At 49.5% G+C, this 13,216-nt stretch overlaps 1 protein-coding gene across 2 annotated transcripts in view; it reads right to left on the minus strand.

The window, feature by feature from the left end:
* The window catches only part of CDC14A (cell division cycle 14A), a 92,874-nt gene that overhangs the window by 46,228 nt on the left and 33,430 nt on the right, over positions 1-13,216 (minus strand). For both annotated transcript variants that reach the window (XM_054564997.1, XM_054564996.1), the window contains one exon: positions 3,750-3,829. In XM_054564997.1, the coding sequence (XP_054420972.1) occupies positions 3,750-3,829 (80 nt within the window). The remainder of the gene's footprint in view (positions 1-3,749; positions 3,830-13,216) is intronic.

Below are 13,216 nucleotides of genomic sequence, written 5' to 3' on the forward strand. Positions count from 1 at the left end.
CGTCAAAAGGTTGGACACCCTGCGTGTACACCTTAGACTTACACAGCACAATATGTCGATTATATGTCAATAAGACTGAGAAAGAAAAGAACAGGCAGTCAAGTTACCCAAATCTTTTTTTTCTTAATTTGCCTCATCTTGAAACGATTTTTAACTACATTAACAGAAAACTATAATTTCAATATTTTAAAGATAACTAGAAAACTAGAAAAACTCGGCCAGGGAGTCCTTTCTGACAATGCATCTGCACCGCAAATGTCCCGGGGCACGCGTGTCCCCCCCGCCCCGGTCGTCATGAAGACAACCCGTGCCATGCAAAGGAGAAGCTGCAGCACCGAAAACCGGCGCCGAGACAGCGTCTCTCGTTTTCCTCCTCACAGGAAAAGCATTTGCAGGCTCACCCCCAACATATACCCTCCAAGCCCCGGCTCCAGGGCCCCGCTGCCGCCGCCCTCTGTGTTCCCGTCTCATGTGCCTCGTCGCTCCAACAAAGCCCCGCAATCGCTCACAAACCTGCGCGCTCGCACACCGGACGCCGCCTTCCCTGGGGCAGCTACCTCGTCATCCCGATCGTCGTGGGACCCCGAGACAGTCACGGTGACTGGTACGGAGGAAGCAATAAATAAAGTACCGCACAGGTGGTTCTCCGGCACGCAAGGAGAGGAGCCGGCCATGCGTGGCGGAGAGTCAGCCACGCAACAAATCATCGCAACGCAGACGTTTGCTGTAACAGCAGACACAGCAAATGCAACGGGGCATGGGCAACATGTGACAGGGAAGTCCAGGCCAAGGGCCTGGAAGCCTCCCCAGGAAAACGAGGAAAGGCTTTACAGGAGCGGCTGCTCAGGTACATGTTTCTTAAACGACTAAATCTTGAAGAATGGCGTTACCTAAATTCACAGTGGCCTTAAAAACCCCTTTGTTAGAAAGACACTAAAAATAGCGCGAATGGGGACACAGGCACTTCCGCGAAGAGAGCGCACGGAGGCCCCAACCGCACTTCGACAAGCCTTCAAACGGCCTTCAGTTTTAGGAAAATTTTGAACAGTTAAACGTGATACATAACTGGAAGGTCCTTGAAGACATCAAGTGTTTAATGTGTTGATACAGCAATGGATTAAAAAAAGAGAGAGAGAAAGTCCAGGCTTGTGTGAAGGTACAAGTGTAATTTCACAACAAATGGTGTAAAAAAAAACACCTAGCAGACAACGGAACCCAGATTATAAAGGAAAGCCAAGGCTGCGATGGTGGACCAGAACAGCGTGAAGATGACTGTTTTTAAATTATTTTTTAATTGAATGCATTAGGATGACAGTGGTTAATAAAATGATATAGGCTTCCGGGGTACGACTCTACAATACATCATCCACGTATTGTGCTGGGTGTTCGCCGCCCCAAGTCAAGTCTCTTTCCACCACCTCTACCCCCCTTTACCCTCTTCTGCTTCCCTACCCTGTCCCTCTGGTCGTCACCGCACTCTTGTCTGGGTCGACGAGGTTTGTTTTGTTTTCGTCTTTGCTTAACCACCTCCACCTTTTTCTGAAGGTGATCCCTGAGGCCACTGCATTGGCCTTCCTCAGTCTGGACCACAGACTGACATCGACTCCCATCTTATCTTAGTATTAGGGAAAATTAAGTTTTTTTCATCAAATTCCAGAAAACTCGCAGTATTATCTTTCCCACTAAGTCATAAATGCACGATGTCCTATTTTCTGCCTCACACGCATGGTTCGTGAAAAGTCTGGATTTAGAAATGCAGCCGAATATAAACACAGCTCCTGGTGTCCTGAGTTACAAGAAAGGCACAACTTGGAGCTACGTTCAAGGTCAACCTGTTAATAGGAAACAGGTGCCTACGCCAAGGCACAAATGCCTCAGATCTGCATTCTGCATGCTTTTGTCACATAATGAATAGCTTCACCAAAGAGATTACTAAAATCTCTTTATGCCCAACAACAATCCTGTAATTTCCTTTAGAGTATTTTCTCAGTTTCTTTCTTCTAAAATACATCTGAGGCCATGGAAACTAAAAAAAGGCAATGAAAATGATAGGAAATGACCCAAAGGTTTACCTGTCAAGAGACTGGTAAAATGTATCCTTGAACATTTTGCAGAAATAAGACAGAATGAGGAAGGACGCTGTCTACGTACTAGTATCAAAAGATATCCAAGGTGAGTTCCATGAAAAAAATCAAGGTGCAGAATAGCCTATACAGTGTGCTACATTTTGTGGTAGAAATGGGGGAACTAAGAATGCACCTCTTTATTGGCTTAAATGCACGTATAGAAACTCCAGCGGGATAGGAATGGACCAACACAGGGGGCAGCCAGGAGAGAGTGGGCAGGTAGGAACTGAGCGTAAGAGGGAGCAGATACACTGTAAACCTTCTTCTTAAAATTCTTAAACCATGTTCATGTATTTATATTTTCAAGCATTTGCATAACAAACAATTTAGAAAAATAGACTGCCACTGTAATCATTATGATTTAATTCTCCATTAAGCAGTAATAATTTTTGTGCTAGCTTTCCTTCCATTCAGATCTTCCTAATTATTCAAACATTCTAGTTCTCAGGAAACAAATTACTTAGCGCATATAAGCTAAAAATACCATCACACTTAATAACCTGTCACTGTTTACCTGTCCTTCAACAGCTAATGCGCTCATACTCTAGGTTGCTTGGGAGATACTTCCTCTCACTGCTTTACCCTCTGATTTCACTGAGAAGATATCAAGTACAGGGGGGCTGCCTTCCCCACCGCCCCTCCCCACCTTGGTACCAACCCCCTCACCAATGCCTAGTAATGCCCCCTCCTGTGGTCTGAGAAACAGAGGTAAGAATCCCTGGAACCTTAAGGGATCCATCTTAATTTATTCATTGAAATATTTACTAAAAACACCTCTAAGTGTCCGGCACTGGGATGCACGCTCTGTGTTTATAGGAGACTAAGGGGCAGGGACCAGCAAAGAGGCCTCCTGGATCTCTCCTGCTCCCTCCTCCCCCTGGTGTTGGCAATTACAATAGCAGAAACAAAAATAAGGAGTCCATAAGCTTGTAGATTTGGGCACACGATAATCCAAAAAGGCAAAAATATCAGAATCATTCACAACACTATCAGAGATGACTATTGTGGGAGTTCTGGATATATTATGTTCCCTTCTATTTTTTAAACAACCTCAAGTTTACCTAAAATTTTAAGAAACCTTCTTAAGGTGATCCTTCAAAATGTCCTTTCCCAAGAGTGTAATGAAAAGACAGCCTTCCTTCCTCAGGATAAAAGCCAGATTTGTGGGCGAAACAGGGGACTAGGGGCTCCCGCTGAGCGTCTGCTTCTGGGAAGACACTTAGAGGGTCTTATTCTACATCCTCAGCCCCTGACATTCGATCAGAGCTCAACCACGGCTCGTGAGGGGAGAGAATGAATAGATGAATCAATGCCGTAGATCACTGCACGCTAACAAAGCTGGACACAGTTGTTAGCTCCTAAATCGGGCCCTCCTTGCACTTAAACTGTCGAGATTTAGAGAGGACCCAAGGGAGGAATTAATCCCTAAAAAAGAGAAAGCTGTTCTACTCTTACTGGATAGGGAGGGGGGAAAAGTCTGCAAAAAAAGGAGATAATAAAAACCACCATCTCATTTCACTCCTTATAACATATAACAGTGAAAAAAGACAAGACCCCAACGCCAAGGTAGCGCGCTCCCCGGCAAGGCGCTGCAGCCCACGGCCCGCCAGCAGGCAGCTGTACCTGAATGGAAGGTAGGGGGGGTTGGAGCCAGACAGGAGAGCTCGGTAGGCTTCTTCTGGTGTCTTCTTCAAATAGATGACCTGCGACAGATAAACAGCGACACTTAGAACACCACCAAAGAATGACAAGAGACTAGATGACTCACCAAATTCACATGTCACCTCTTCCTCTTTGAGGGGCAACTGTCGTGGTGACAAATGTGAGTCTTTAGACAGCGGCCAGGCTGCCCGAGTCTCTTTTGCAGCCTTTGGCCTAAGGACGGGTCAGAGCTTAGAGACGGAAGGCAGACTCACAGAGGCCGCCCAGGGCTGTGTTCCAGGCGCATGAACAGGTGCCCCGGCCGGGCTGTCCCGTCCGGGGACGGGACAGCTGCACCCTCATGGTCGCGCTGCGCGCTCACCAGGACCAACGTGGGCCGGCCACCCTGTCCTTCATGGACGCTCTGCCGTGAGGCAATGCAGGGCCTGGAGGACGCTGGAAGGCCCCGTCTCAGGGTGGGCACCACAGCCCTGGGAGGCCTATTGCGTTCTCCGCCGGCGCTGAGGACCACCCGGGTTGCTCTCTAAATGCTCACGAAAGTCACGGTGAGACAGGAGCACACGCGCGCGGCTGAGAGCGCTGCCACACGGGCCGGCCTGGCTCTTGACAGCAAGGAGACTCGAACCCCCGGGGTCCCGCAGGACAAGCTACTCTTAAAGGAGTCGCCAAAAAGGAACTGCCAAGCCGGCCGGCAGCTGCCCTGGGATTGGGGTAGTGGCCAACAGGTGGTTTCAGGACCCGAACACTCTCAATAGAATTGACTTTCTTGTGGGGCAAAGACAGCGATTAACAATAAACAGTCTGCGGTGAGTGCTGGGAAGGAAGTGAACAGGCTCCCGAAACGAGCCGGAGGGCTGCGTGAGGGTAGGAGCCGGGAGGGTCTCTGGGAGACATGGGGGTAAGGTGTGCAGGAACAGAGCCGCGGTCCAGGCGGGAAAGAGCTGGCAATGGGACAGAGGGCAGGTCCCTGTCACTAGGGCGGAAGGAGCCAGACAGCCAGACAGTGACGAGCCATACCCATCGTGAGAAACTCCACCTTCATTGCAAGTGCAATTTCATGCTTAATTCTGGCCCAGGCCACCGGCCCTCTTCCTCTAAAGCCTGAATCAAATGCGACTCCTAGAACCCCCGCCCTCTGGCCTGATGCCAGGACTGCCTCGCCAGTCCCAGCCGCAGAATCACCCCCATTTCAGCGGTGAGACTGGCGGCCCCAGGCCTTACAAGACAGGGCGTCCCTCTCTATGAACAGTTCCTCCGAGCTGCCAGCGATTCCGCGAGCAGTATGTGACACGTATGTAATGAGGAATAACTTCAGGACTAGAAAACGCCTCAGTTCGGAATTCCCTGAAGAAAGAAAACTCAAATAAATATGGGAAAAATCCGCCCGCCTTGAGTAAGACCGCTGCACGTTTGTTTGACAAGTAAACATGAAGGTCTGATACGGGGAAGGCCAACCAAAGCGCGTTTCCCGCGAAGCAGAAAGAGCATAGAAAATGGAACCACCGTGAAAGAAGGATCTCGACGTGAGGCCCGGACTCGACCAACGCAGACTCCTGTCTCGAGCTGCAGCTCAAATCATCCCCCAAAATCTGTTTACACCGACCCGGCTGTAAAACAGGCTGTAAAACGGCTGTAAAAACCGTTTTCAGCACCCAACACTGGAAGGGGATTTTGCTGTGCCCGCCGGGCAGGCTACGCGACACGGTCGGGCCGGGTGGGACGCAGCCGGGCACCGGGCCCGCAGATGCGCAGCCCGTGGAAGCCCACGGCGCCTGCTGCAGGGACGGCTGCCTGGGGAAAGCTTCTGTGCTCGGCTTAGATCATTAAAGCTCACGCCACAACGTCTGCAAAGCAGAGTGCGCTTCCCAGCTCAGGGACAGCTGCCCCGGCTCCCGGGTGCCGCCCTCCTTCCTGCAGGGTGGCCGCCCCGGGGACCCCTGCTTCCCGCCAGCCCCCCAAGGGGTTCCGCGTCTGCTCTTACCTGCATGACTTAGCACGCAGGCCCCACGTGCTCACACTGTAAGGGGAGAGCCTTTGTTTTTATTTTTATCCCAGTGCTACATTATTCATAAGTGCAAAGTGAAACCCCACAGAGGCCACGGATTCCAGGAAGGCTCCAGGGGCGGCTGAGGGCAACGACCTTTCAGAACCTGAGGACGGGGCGTGGGCAAAGGCTGGGGACGTGTCCCCATAAACCAGGGCACCGCTGAGTGCACACACGCTGGGGTCATCAAAGCACCAACCTCCACGTTTCGCCAGGAGAAAAATGCGCCGCGGAGTCTTATGCCAGATCTTCTTAGATCTGTCTGCTGCTGAGAAGAGGAGAGCAGAGACGAGGCCAACTGGGCCCAATGAAAGCTCGGAAGGAAAGCCTCACTGAAGTGTCGCTGCGGCGGGTCGGCAGCTCAGGAAGGTAAGGGACCTGCCAGGTGGCGCTGCTGCTCTGGGAGGGCGTCAGAATCCTGACGCAATGTGACTCCGAAGCCCCAGAAACTCCCCACGACACGTCGGCTTGAAGATACGGAGACAACAGAAGCGCCAAGCGTGGAAAAAAAGACCCCCGCTCTTCCCTACCCCTGTATGCCACCTGCCTTTTAAAATCAGGTGACTTCCAAGTGTTGCCAGCAGTCGTGTCTGAGATATAAGGCCTGGGGGTAGGGGGGAGCCCTGGAGGAAGGAGGAGTCTCCTCTCCCCGTCTCCACTATCCCCACATTCCTTGCGTTTTGTACAGACACGTATTCATTTGTTCTTTACAAGCGGAGGAAGGGAGCCCGTTATGAAATGTTAAATGTATACTCTATCTAAACATAAAATTTATATTTAATTAATACTCAAAAATGCATTACCGGATATTCTAATACTGCTAAGAATATTTTCTGAAAAACATTCATTTCAAAGCGTCGTTTAAATATCCTGATTTGCCTTTCCTGCTTCTCGGAGGAAAAAATAATAATACGCTGTCAACCCTACTCCCAAGATTAGCATGTATACATCCAAACGGGAGGAATCTTCCTGGACTTGTAATTGATCAACTCAACCAGAGCGCCTCACACAGGGCTTGGCGGGGCCACGCCAGACGACTTCTACGCAGTGAGTTCGTGCATCCCTTTTATCTGCTTCTCCTCAGGACATCCTCGGAACCTTCTCAAAAGAATAGCATTTGACACACGCTTTTCATATGTTTAACTGACTAGGAGCCAACCAATTAAAGTGATTCTTACTTGCTTAACTCACTTTGAAGCCAGGTACCGAGGACCCAAATAACTAACTCTTAGAGAGCCAGCATCCTAACATATATACAAATATATATATATATATATATATATATTTTTTTTTTTGCTATGAGAGTTTTATTTAACAACATAATAAAATTACAGCACTGCAAGCTAACAAGCTAGCATGGCATATGGCTCACCGTTAGCCAATGTTTCCCTCGCTTAATTCATGGAGCATCAGCTCCCACTTCTGCCCCAAGGAGCACCAAGTACGGCCATTTGTCTTTAAATAGCCATTCTCCTTTAACTTCATTTATCCTAAAGGTTTTTATGTCATTGCTGTCATTGCGAGACCAGCATCACTTGCCATAGTGTCTGCCTGTAAGTGAGTATTCAATTCCGTAACTTTTAAAAATGTAAAACTGTTGGTGCCCACCACGCACCGTGAAGCAATGTAGCAAACACCAGGTATGGACTCACTTTAGAGAAACGGCAGGCCAACCTGCTAAACTAAATACACTCCTCTTGGAATTGATTGGCAAATACTTTTCAATCAAATCCTCTTCAGACAGCCCAGCCAGGTGGCCAGCTCTTCACCAAGATAAGGTCCCAGCCTACCTGCCCAGGAAACGTGTCACTGTGCCTTAAATAAACGCCATCCACTGGACTCCTCACCATTCCCTGAAGGGGCCTGAGAGCACCGGGCACCTGAGGTTCCCTGGACCGCTCTCCACCCCCTCATCTCTGCCCATGAAAAGTCTCCCTATTCATTTCCTTAGCCCTCACCCAGCACTGCCTCCTCCGTGCCTTTTCTTCTTCAGCTCGGAAACCCTGCCCTGTGCTCCGCAGACTCAGTTCTAGGAGTGATCACGACCACAAAAATGACAATAAAAACAGAAGGGGACATAGAGCGCACGCGGCGCCAGGCCCTGTTCTAAGCACTGTACAGGCTTTGGCTTGTCCACCCTCAGTGTCCACCCCGCGTTCCCAGTATCACCCCCGTTTCCGTCTGACACACGGACGCTCGAGGCAGTTGCCTGAGTTCACACGGAGTCGGGCCGCCCAGCTCCCCAGACGCACGCTAAACACTTCCTGACGCCCTGCACAGCCCAAGGGGAGTATTTCCCTGCACACTCGAGCCGAAAGCTCCTGGGGGCAGTGACCGAGGTCTGCAAACCCCGTTCACCCTGCACGGCCTCCGGTTGGTCGGAGAGACGCTCGGTAAACAGGGGCTTCACAGGCGGCTGCTGGACACTTGCAAGAGGCGGAGTGTGCACCCACCCTAGAGGGTCGATTCCAGCTCATTAACTTTTAAATCCTGTCCCAGCCGTAGTGGAAATGCCCAGGGGAGGGAATGACATCAGCTTCCTGAGCCCGCCGTGTGAGAGCATCACTGGCTCTAGTCAGTTCTTCCACGATGTGCTGAAAGCGAGCGAGGAAGAGAGATCTGTATCCGCTGAGAGCAAGTATTTCCAGCCTGGGGCCAGCCCAGACTTTCACTCGCCCCCCTCCCCGCGCCAGGCCTGCGGCTGCACCCACACGCTCACTCCCAGCCCCTGCTGAGGGGCAGGAAGCCGCCGCGGGGCAGAAGTCCCCTAAGATCAACATGCATATACTTAACAAGGGCCCAGGGAAGGTCTGCAACCTCGACAGGGAGCTTAAATTCAGCGACAGCAAGGGCTCCGACCCGGGCTGGAGAATGGATGGTCCGTGAAGGACAGGGCCGGACCCGAGCCTTCCTGGCTCCCTGGGAGCGTCTACAGGGCCACCTCCCGCCTCCCTTGGGGCCACCGGTCCAGGTCACGCTGGCAGGCCAGCCCTCTCTGGCAACCTGGTGAGACCAGGCTCCTCCTCACGTCCTCAGAGCCGCCTGCCCTTCTTGCAACTCTTCCCCCGTCTGTCGCCACGAGTTCCTGCGGTTACTGCCGTCAGCCCGCCCGGCTGGGCTGCAGGTCTGAGGGCAGGACTCCGCACTGCGCCCGGAGGACGGCACATGCCCCCCAAAACGGCTGTATGAACAGGGAGCGGAGAGAAGGAAGGCCTCGTGCGTGAGAGCGAACGTGACGGCCCACAAACCACGGACCGCCTACCTGTAGGGGACCTCGGAGCCCACAGCCGAGCTGCCTGGGCTCAAGTCCAGCCTCCTTCTTTTACTTATGGGCTGAATGGCATTAACTCTGCTTCCACTTCCTTACCCGTAAGGAGGAGATGGCAACTCCAACTGGCCCTAAGGTTGACTTTTGGGGAGAGTGAAGTAGCTAATAATATGTGTCAAGTGCTCAGGCTTGTATCTAGCACATAATCCTTCTACGGCCAGGGACCACAGAAAGGAGATGAACTTGGGTCCCCGAATATTTTTTTCTCCTTGTCACCCCCCTGTGCCCTTGTGAATCTGGACCATGACTATCAACGTTTCTGACACCTTAGCCCTCGAGACTGGCTGTGTGTACAAACATCAAAGCATGAGGCTGTACACGCGCCGCCCGCTGCATGCCACAGCCGCAACATAAGGATCCTCACGTAGCTTGGCCTTCTCTTTTTTTTTATTGATTTTGAGAGAAAGAGAGAGGGAGAAAGAGAGAGAGGAAGAGGGAGAGAGAGGGGAAGACAGGGGGAGAGAAATATCGACCTATTGTTCCACCTCTCCACATATTCACTGTCAACCTCCTCATTGTTTTATTTTACTTTTTACATTAGTTTTTATCGTATTTTTTCCATTACCATTTGTCCCCTCACCTACCATCTTCCACATCCACCCATCCCGCCTTGCCCCAACCTTCTCATTTTAAAGAACAGACATTGACCACACTCTCAGTTCCGCCTCTTCAAACAGCTTCCAAGGTGCCTGAGCATCTGCCACCGTAACATCCAGGCCCGGGCCCGTTTGTCAAATCGGTTGTCCTGATACCAGGAGGTCCGGAGGTGGCCCATGTCTCCCTCCAACAGTGTGCATGTAACCAGAAGAAAGCTGATGCTATGCCCGTTTTTCCTTACGTGAACTTCTCATGAACAAAAGAATAAGAGGACCAAGCTGGGTTTGCTTTTCGAGAGGAGAGCAATGGCCAAGTCGCCTGCAAAGAAGGGACCACAGAAGTCCACGGAATGACTGTCTATAAAAAACACTATGAAGTAAGTAACTCTGCAAAGAATTAAAACAAAAAAACTTTTCCTTTAAAGCCTCTTCCGTGGTTCCCAAGACTTTGGTTCTCAGATTTCTTAAATGTCAGGGCACTTAATTTATAAACCGCTTTTTCCTGAAGACAGCATTAAGTGTTCATTGTCATACACAAGCACTAACAAAATGTTTGATTTTATTATTTTTAGCAACATTTTTCCTCTTAATCATTTCCTCCCATTATACCCAGTGACTGAGAAAACAATGTCCGTATTCAATTTTAAAGCTTTAAAAAATAGGAAAAAGGCAAACAATTCTCAAATGCACATTTCTTCAAATGACTCTACTTCTGTTCTAATTGCTTATGGAAATGAAATAAATATTCAGTGTTACACAATCACAACTTAGAGAGCTAAATCAGATTACAAACCAGAAATGCAACTGAATGTTTAAAACAGCCTGTGTTTTATTCGGTCTATTTTAAATCGCTTGTACTAAACAGCCTAATTACTTAAAACAGAACAAGAATGAATGCATCCTGCCTCCAACAGTCTTTAACTCATCGTAAAAGAAGGTAAGTCATTCTTCCTGTTCTTCAAGTTTTGAGTCTATTATAAATCACAGATTTCCAGGCCTGCAAAGCCTAAGACAATGCCTCTGCTTAATAAACACACAGCCAACACTAATTACAGCATAAGGCGGACCTGATGCCAGGTCTCTACCTCTCTGGCTTATTTCTGCCATAAAAGTATTTAACAACCACCTGGCATCCTTATGAAAACAAGGTCTGGAAATGGCTGTTTTTGGTTGAGGAGACGTTCGCTCTAAAACACTCTCATGTGACATCTCTTTCCATATTAAATTGAATTTGACATACAGTGGACGTGGCTGTGTGTGTTGGAGAACTGGTTTAGAATAGAAACGCTCTCTCCACGGCTTGCATGGGCGCAATTCAGGCAAAGCCCACGGGAGCCCTGCGACGCCCGCGTAGGAGACCCACAGCCAACATCAGCCATGTGTGCTTCCCCATCTAATCGGAGGGGAAGCAGCATTCTCAAACCAGCCTGAAGAGATGTTCTTCCAGAGCTGACAACTACCACGAGACAAACTCGCAGGGCTGGCCAGCAGAGTCTCGGTGACTCGGACTCATCCTGGCTGAAGAGAGCTGACGTTCCAGCACAGACGCTGCTGAACCAGCATTTCATTGAACCAGCCCAGCCCCTTTCCCAGGAAACCAAGGAGACACTGAGCCTGTGTTCTCCACACACAGAGTTTACGGAGGCCTGGGATTGGGGAAAAGGAGAAATGTTCGACCCCAAGAAAGCCTGAGCTCTCATCGCACGGATGCTGAGCCCAAGGCTGTCGTGTGGCAATACGCAGGCACACACAGCCCTGTGTGTCACTGCCAGAAAGCAGACTCTACAAAACGTAGAACCGGGCTCGCCCCAGAGCACCGCCGGCACAGCACACACTCCCAAATGGCACGGTCTCCGCTGAAAATTCCTTGTGCTGAGTTTCACTGCGTACTTTGGTTATAGAGCAGGAGTTTTATGGTGTGAAACCTTTCAAATTAAGAAAGTGGAAAAGAAAAAAGAGTGTGTTCTATAAACCAAGGACTGAATTTGATCATGCTTAAGGAGCAAAGGACCTTCATTTAAGATAGACTTCATTTTGGATAAAGATGTAGAAGATAGAGCCACTATAATAGGCCAAGAATCAATGTTTAAATCCACTTAACACCGGTGACCAATTACAGACCATCCTTAACTTGCAAATTAATTATATTCCAAAAGCTTATTCGTAAAGCTGACATTTAGATCTCCGGAAATAATGTCCCAAAGATAAAAGCGTGGAGTTCTTAGTTTCCTAGGCGAGTCCAAAAATGATTCTATCTTCCATATTATCATGTGTTTCATAGAAAATGCAGTAGAAAAACATTTCAAAGACTCACCTAAAGTAATTAAAGCCAATAAGGGTGTTTGTTCTTTAAATTACCTTACCCCAAGGGGGTTGAGGGAGGGCGAGGAGGGCAAAGAGGGTCAAATACATGGCGACGGAAGGAGACGGGCCTTGGCGTGCTGGGCACACAATGCAACGCACAGATGACGTGTTACAGGATTCTACACCCGAACCTATATAATCTCATTAACCAATGCCACCCCAATACATTTCATTTTTAAAAAAAGATATCCTTGAACATGTTGATAAGGCCTCTAAGGTGAACCCTGACAGACTTCGAATGTTTGGGTTGGTGCTTTCTGGTATCTCCAGCTGCTTCAAATTGCATTGCTGTCTTCGATATGTGGCCTTACGTTCAGGATGGATTCCACCTCTGCGGCATGGCAGACAGGGGGCTGGGCGGTGTGCAGGGCAAATGGGAGGGGAGCAAGATCTCCTGATGTAACCAGAGGGAAGTAATTGGAAAGAACAGTGAAGGAGAAAAATCAAAAACTGTCTGGAGTTCCCCAGGAGGAAGGCCTCCGCACTTGGCCCGGGGTGGGAACCCGACCATGTAGACCGCAGTGGCCAAAGCATGGCTCGCATCCCATGGACTTAGGACAACTCACGGCCTACGCACATCTCTCGCAGGGAGAGGAGGCGGGCCAGACAACCCATTGTATTCATTTTACTAACTAGAGCATGTACCTGAGGGACCAAAAACAAAAAAAGGCCATCTTACTCTTTTTCAAACTGAAGAAGTCTGTAGGTGAGATGCTATCCAAACTTCTAAGACAAAGCTTGGGAACTAAATCTCAGATCCTGAACCTCATAGTAACCTGTAGGCTGCTAGTCTTTGAGTGCACTGAAGAATAGAAAACCAACAACGAACACAAAACAAGGAACTGGTTGTTCCCTTCGAGTATTTACAAAGAGTCGTTGCTTAGAGAAGGCAGGAGAAATAGGAGCTGCACAGTCAGCCTGGTGTTTGCAGAAAGGATTCTGTGGCCACTGGGCCGTGCATCGGCCCGGCTGCTCACATATGGCCACGTGCCCGAAGGGCCCTTCAAGAACACAATAGAACTCATCATTCTTCAATGTCTATTCATTTTTTAAGCAGTAACCATGTTCCCTGAGTGGTTTACTAATGTCACACACA

The sequence above is a fragment of the Pteronotus mesoamericanus genome, unplaced genomic scaffold (genome assembly GCF_021234165.1).
Source record: "Pteronotus mesoamericanus isolate MK-2021 breed Mesoamerican mustached bat unplaced genomic scaffold, CSHL_Meso_final scaffold_99, whole genome shotgun sequence".
NCBI lineage: Eukaryota > Metazoa > Chordata > Mammalia > Chiroptera > Mormoopidae > Pteronotus > Pteronotus mesoamericanus.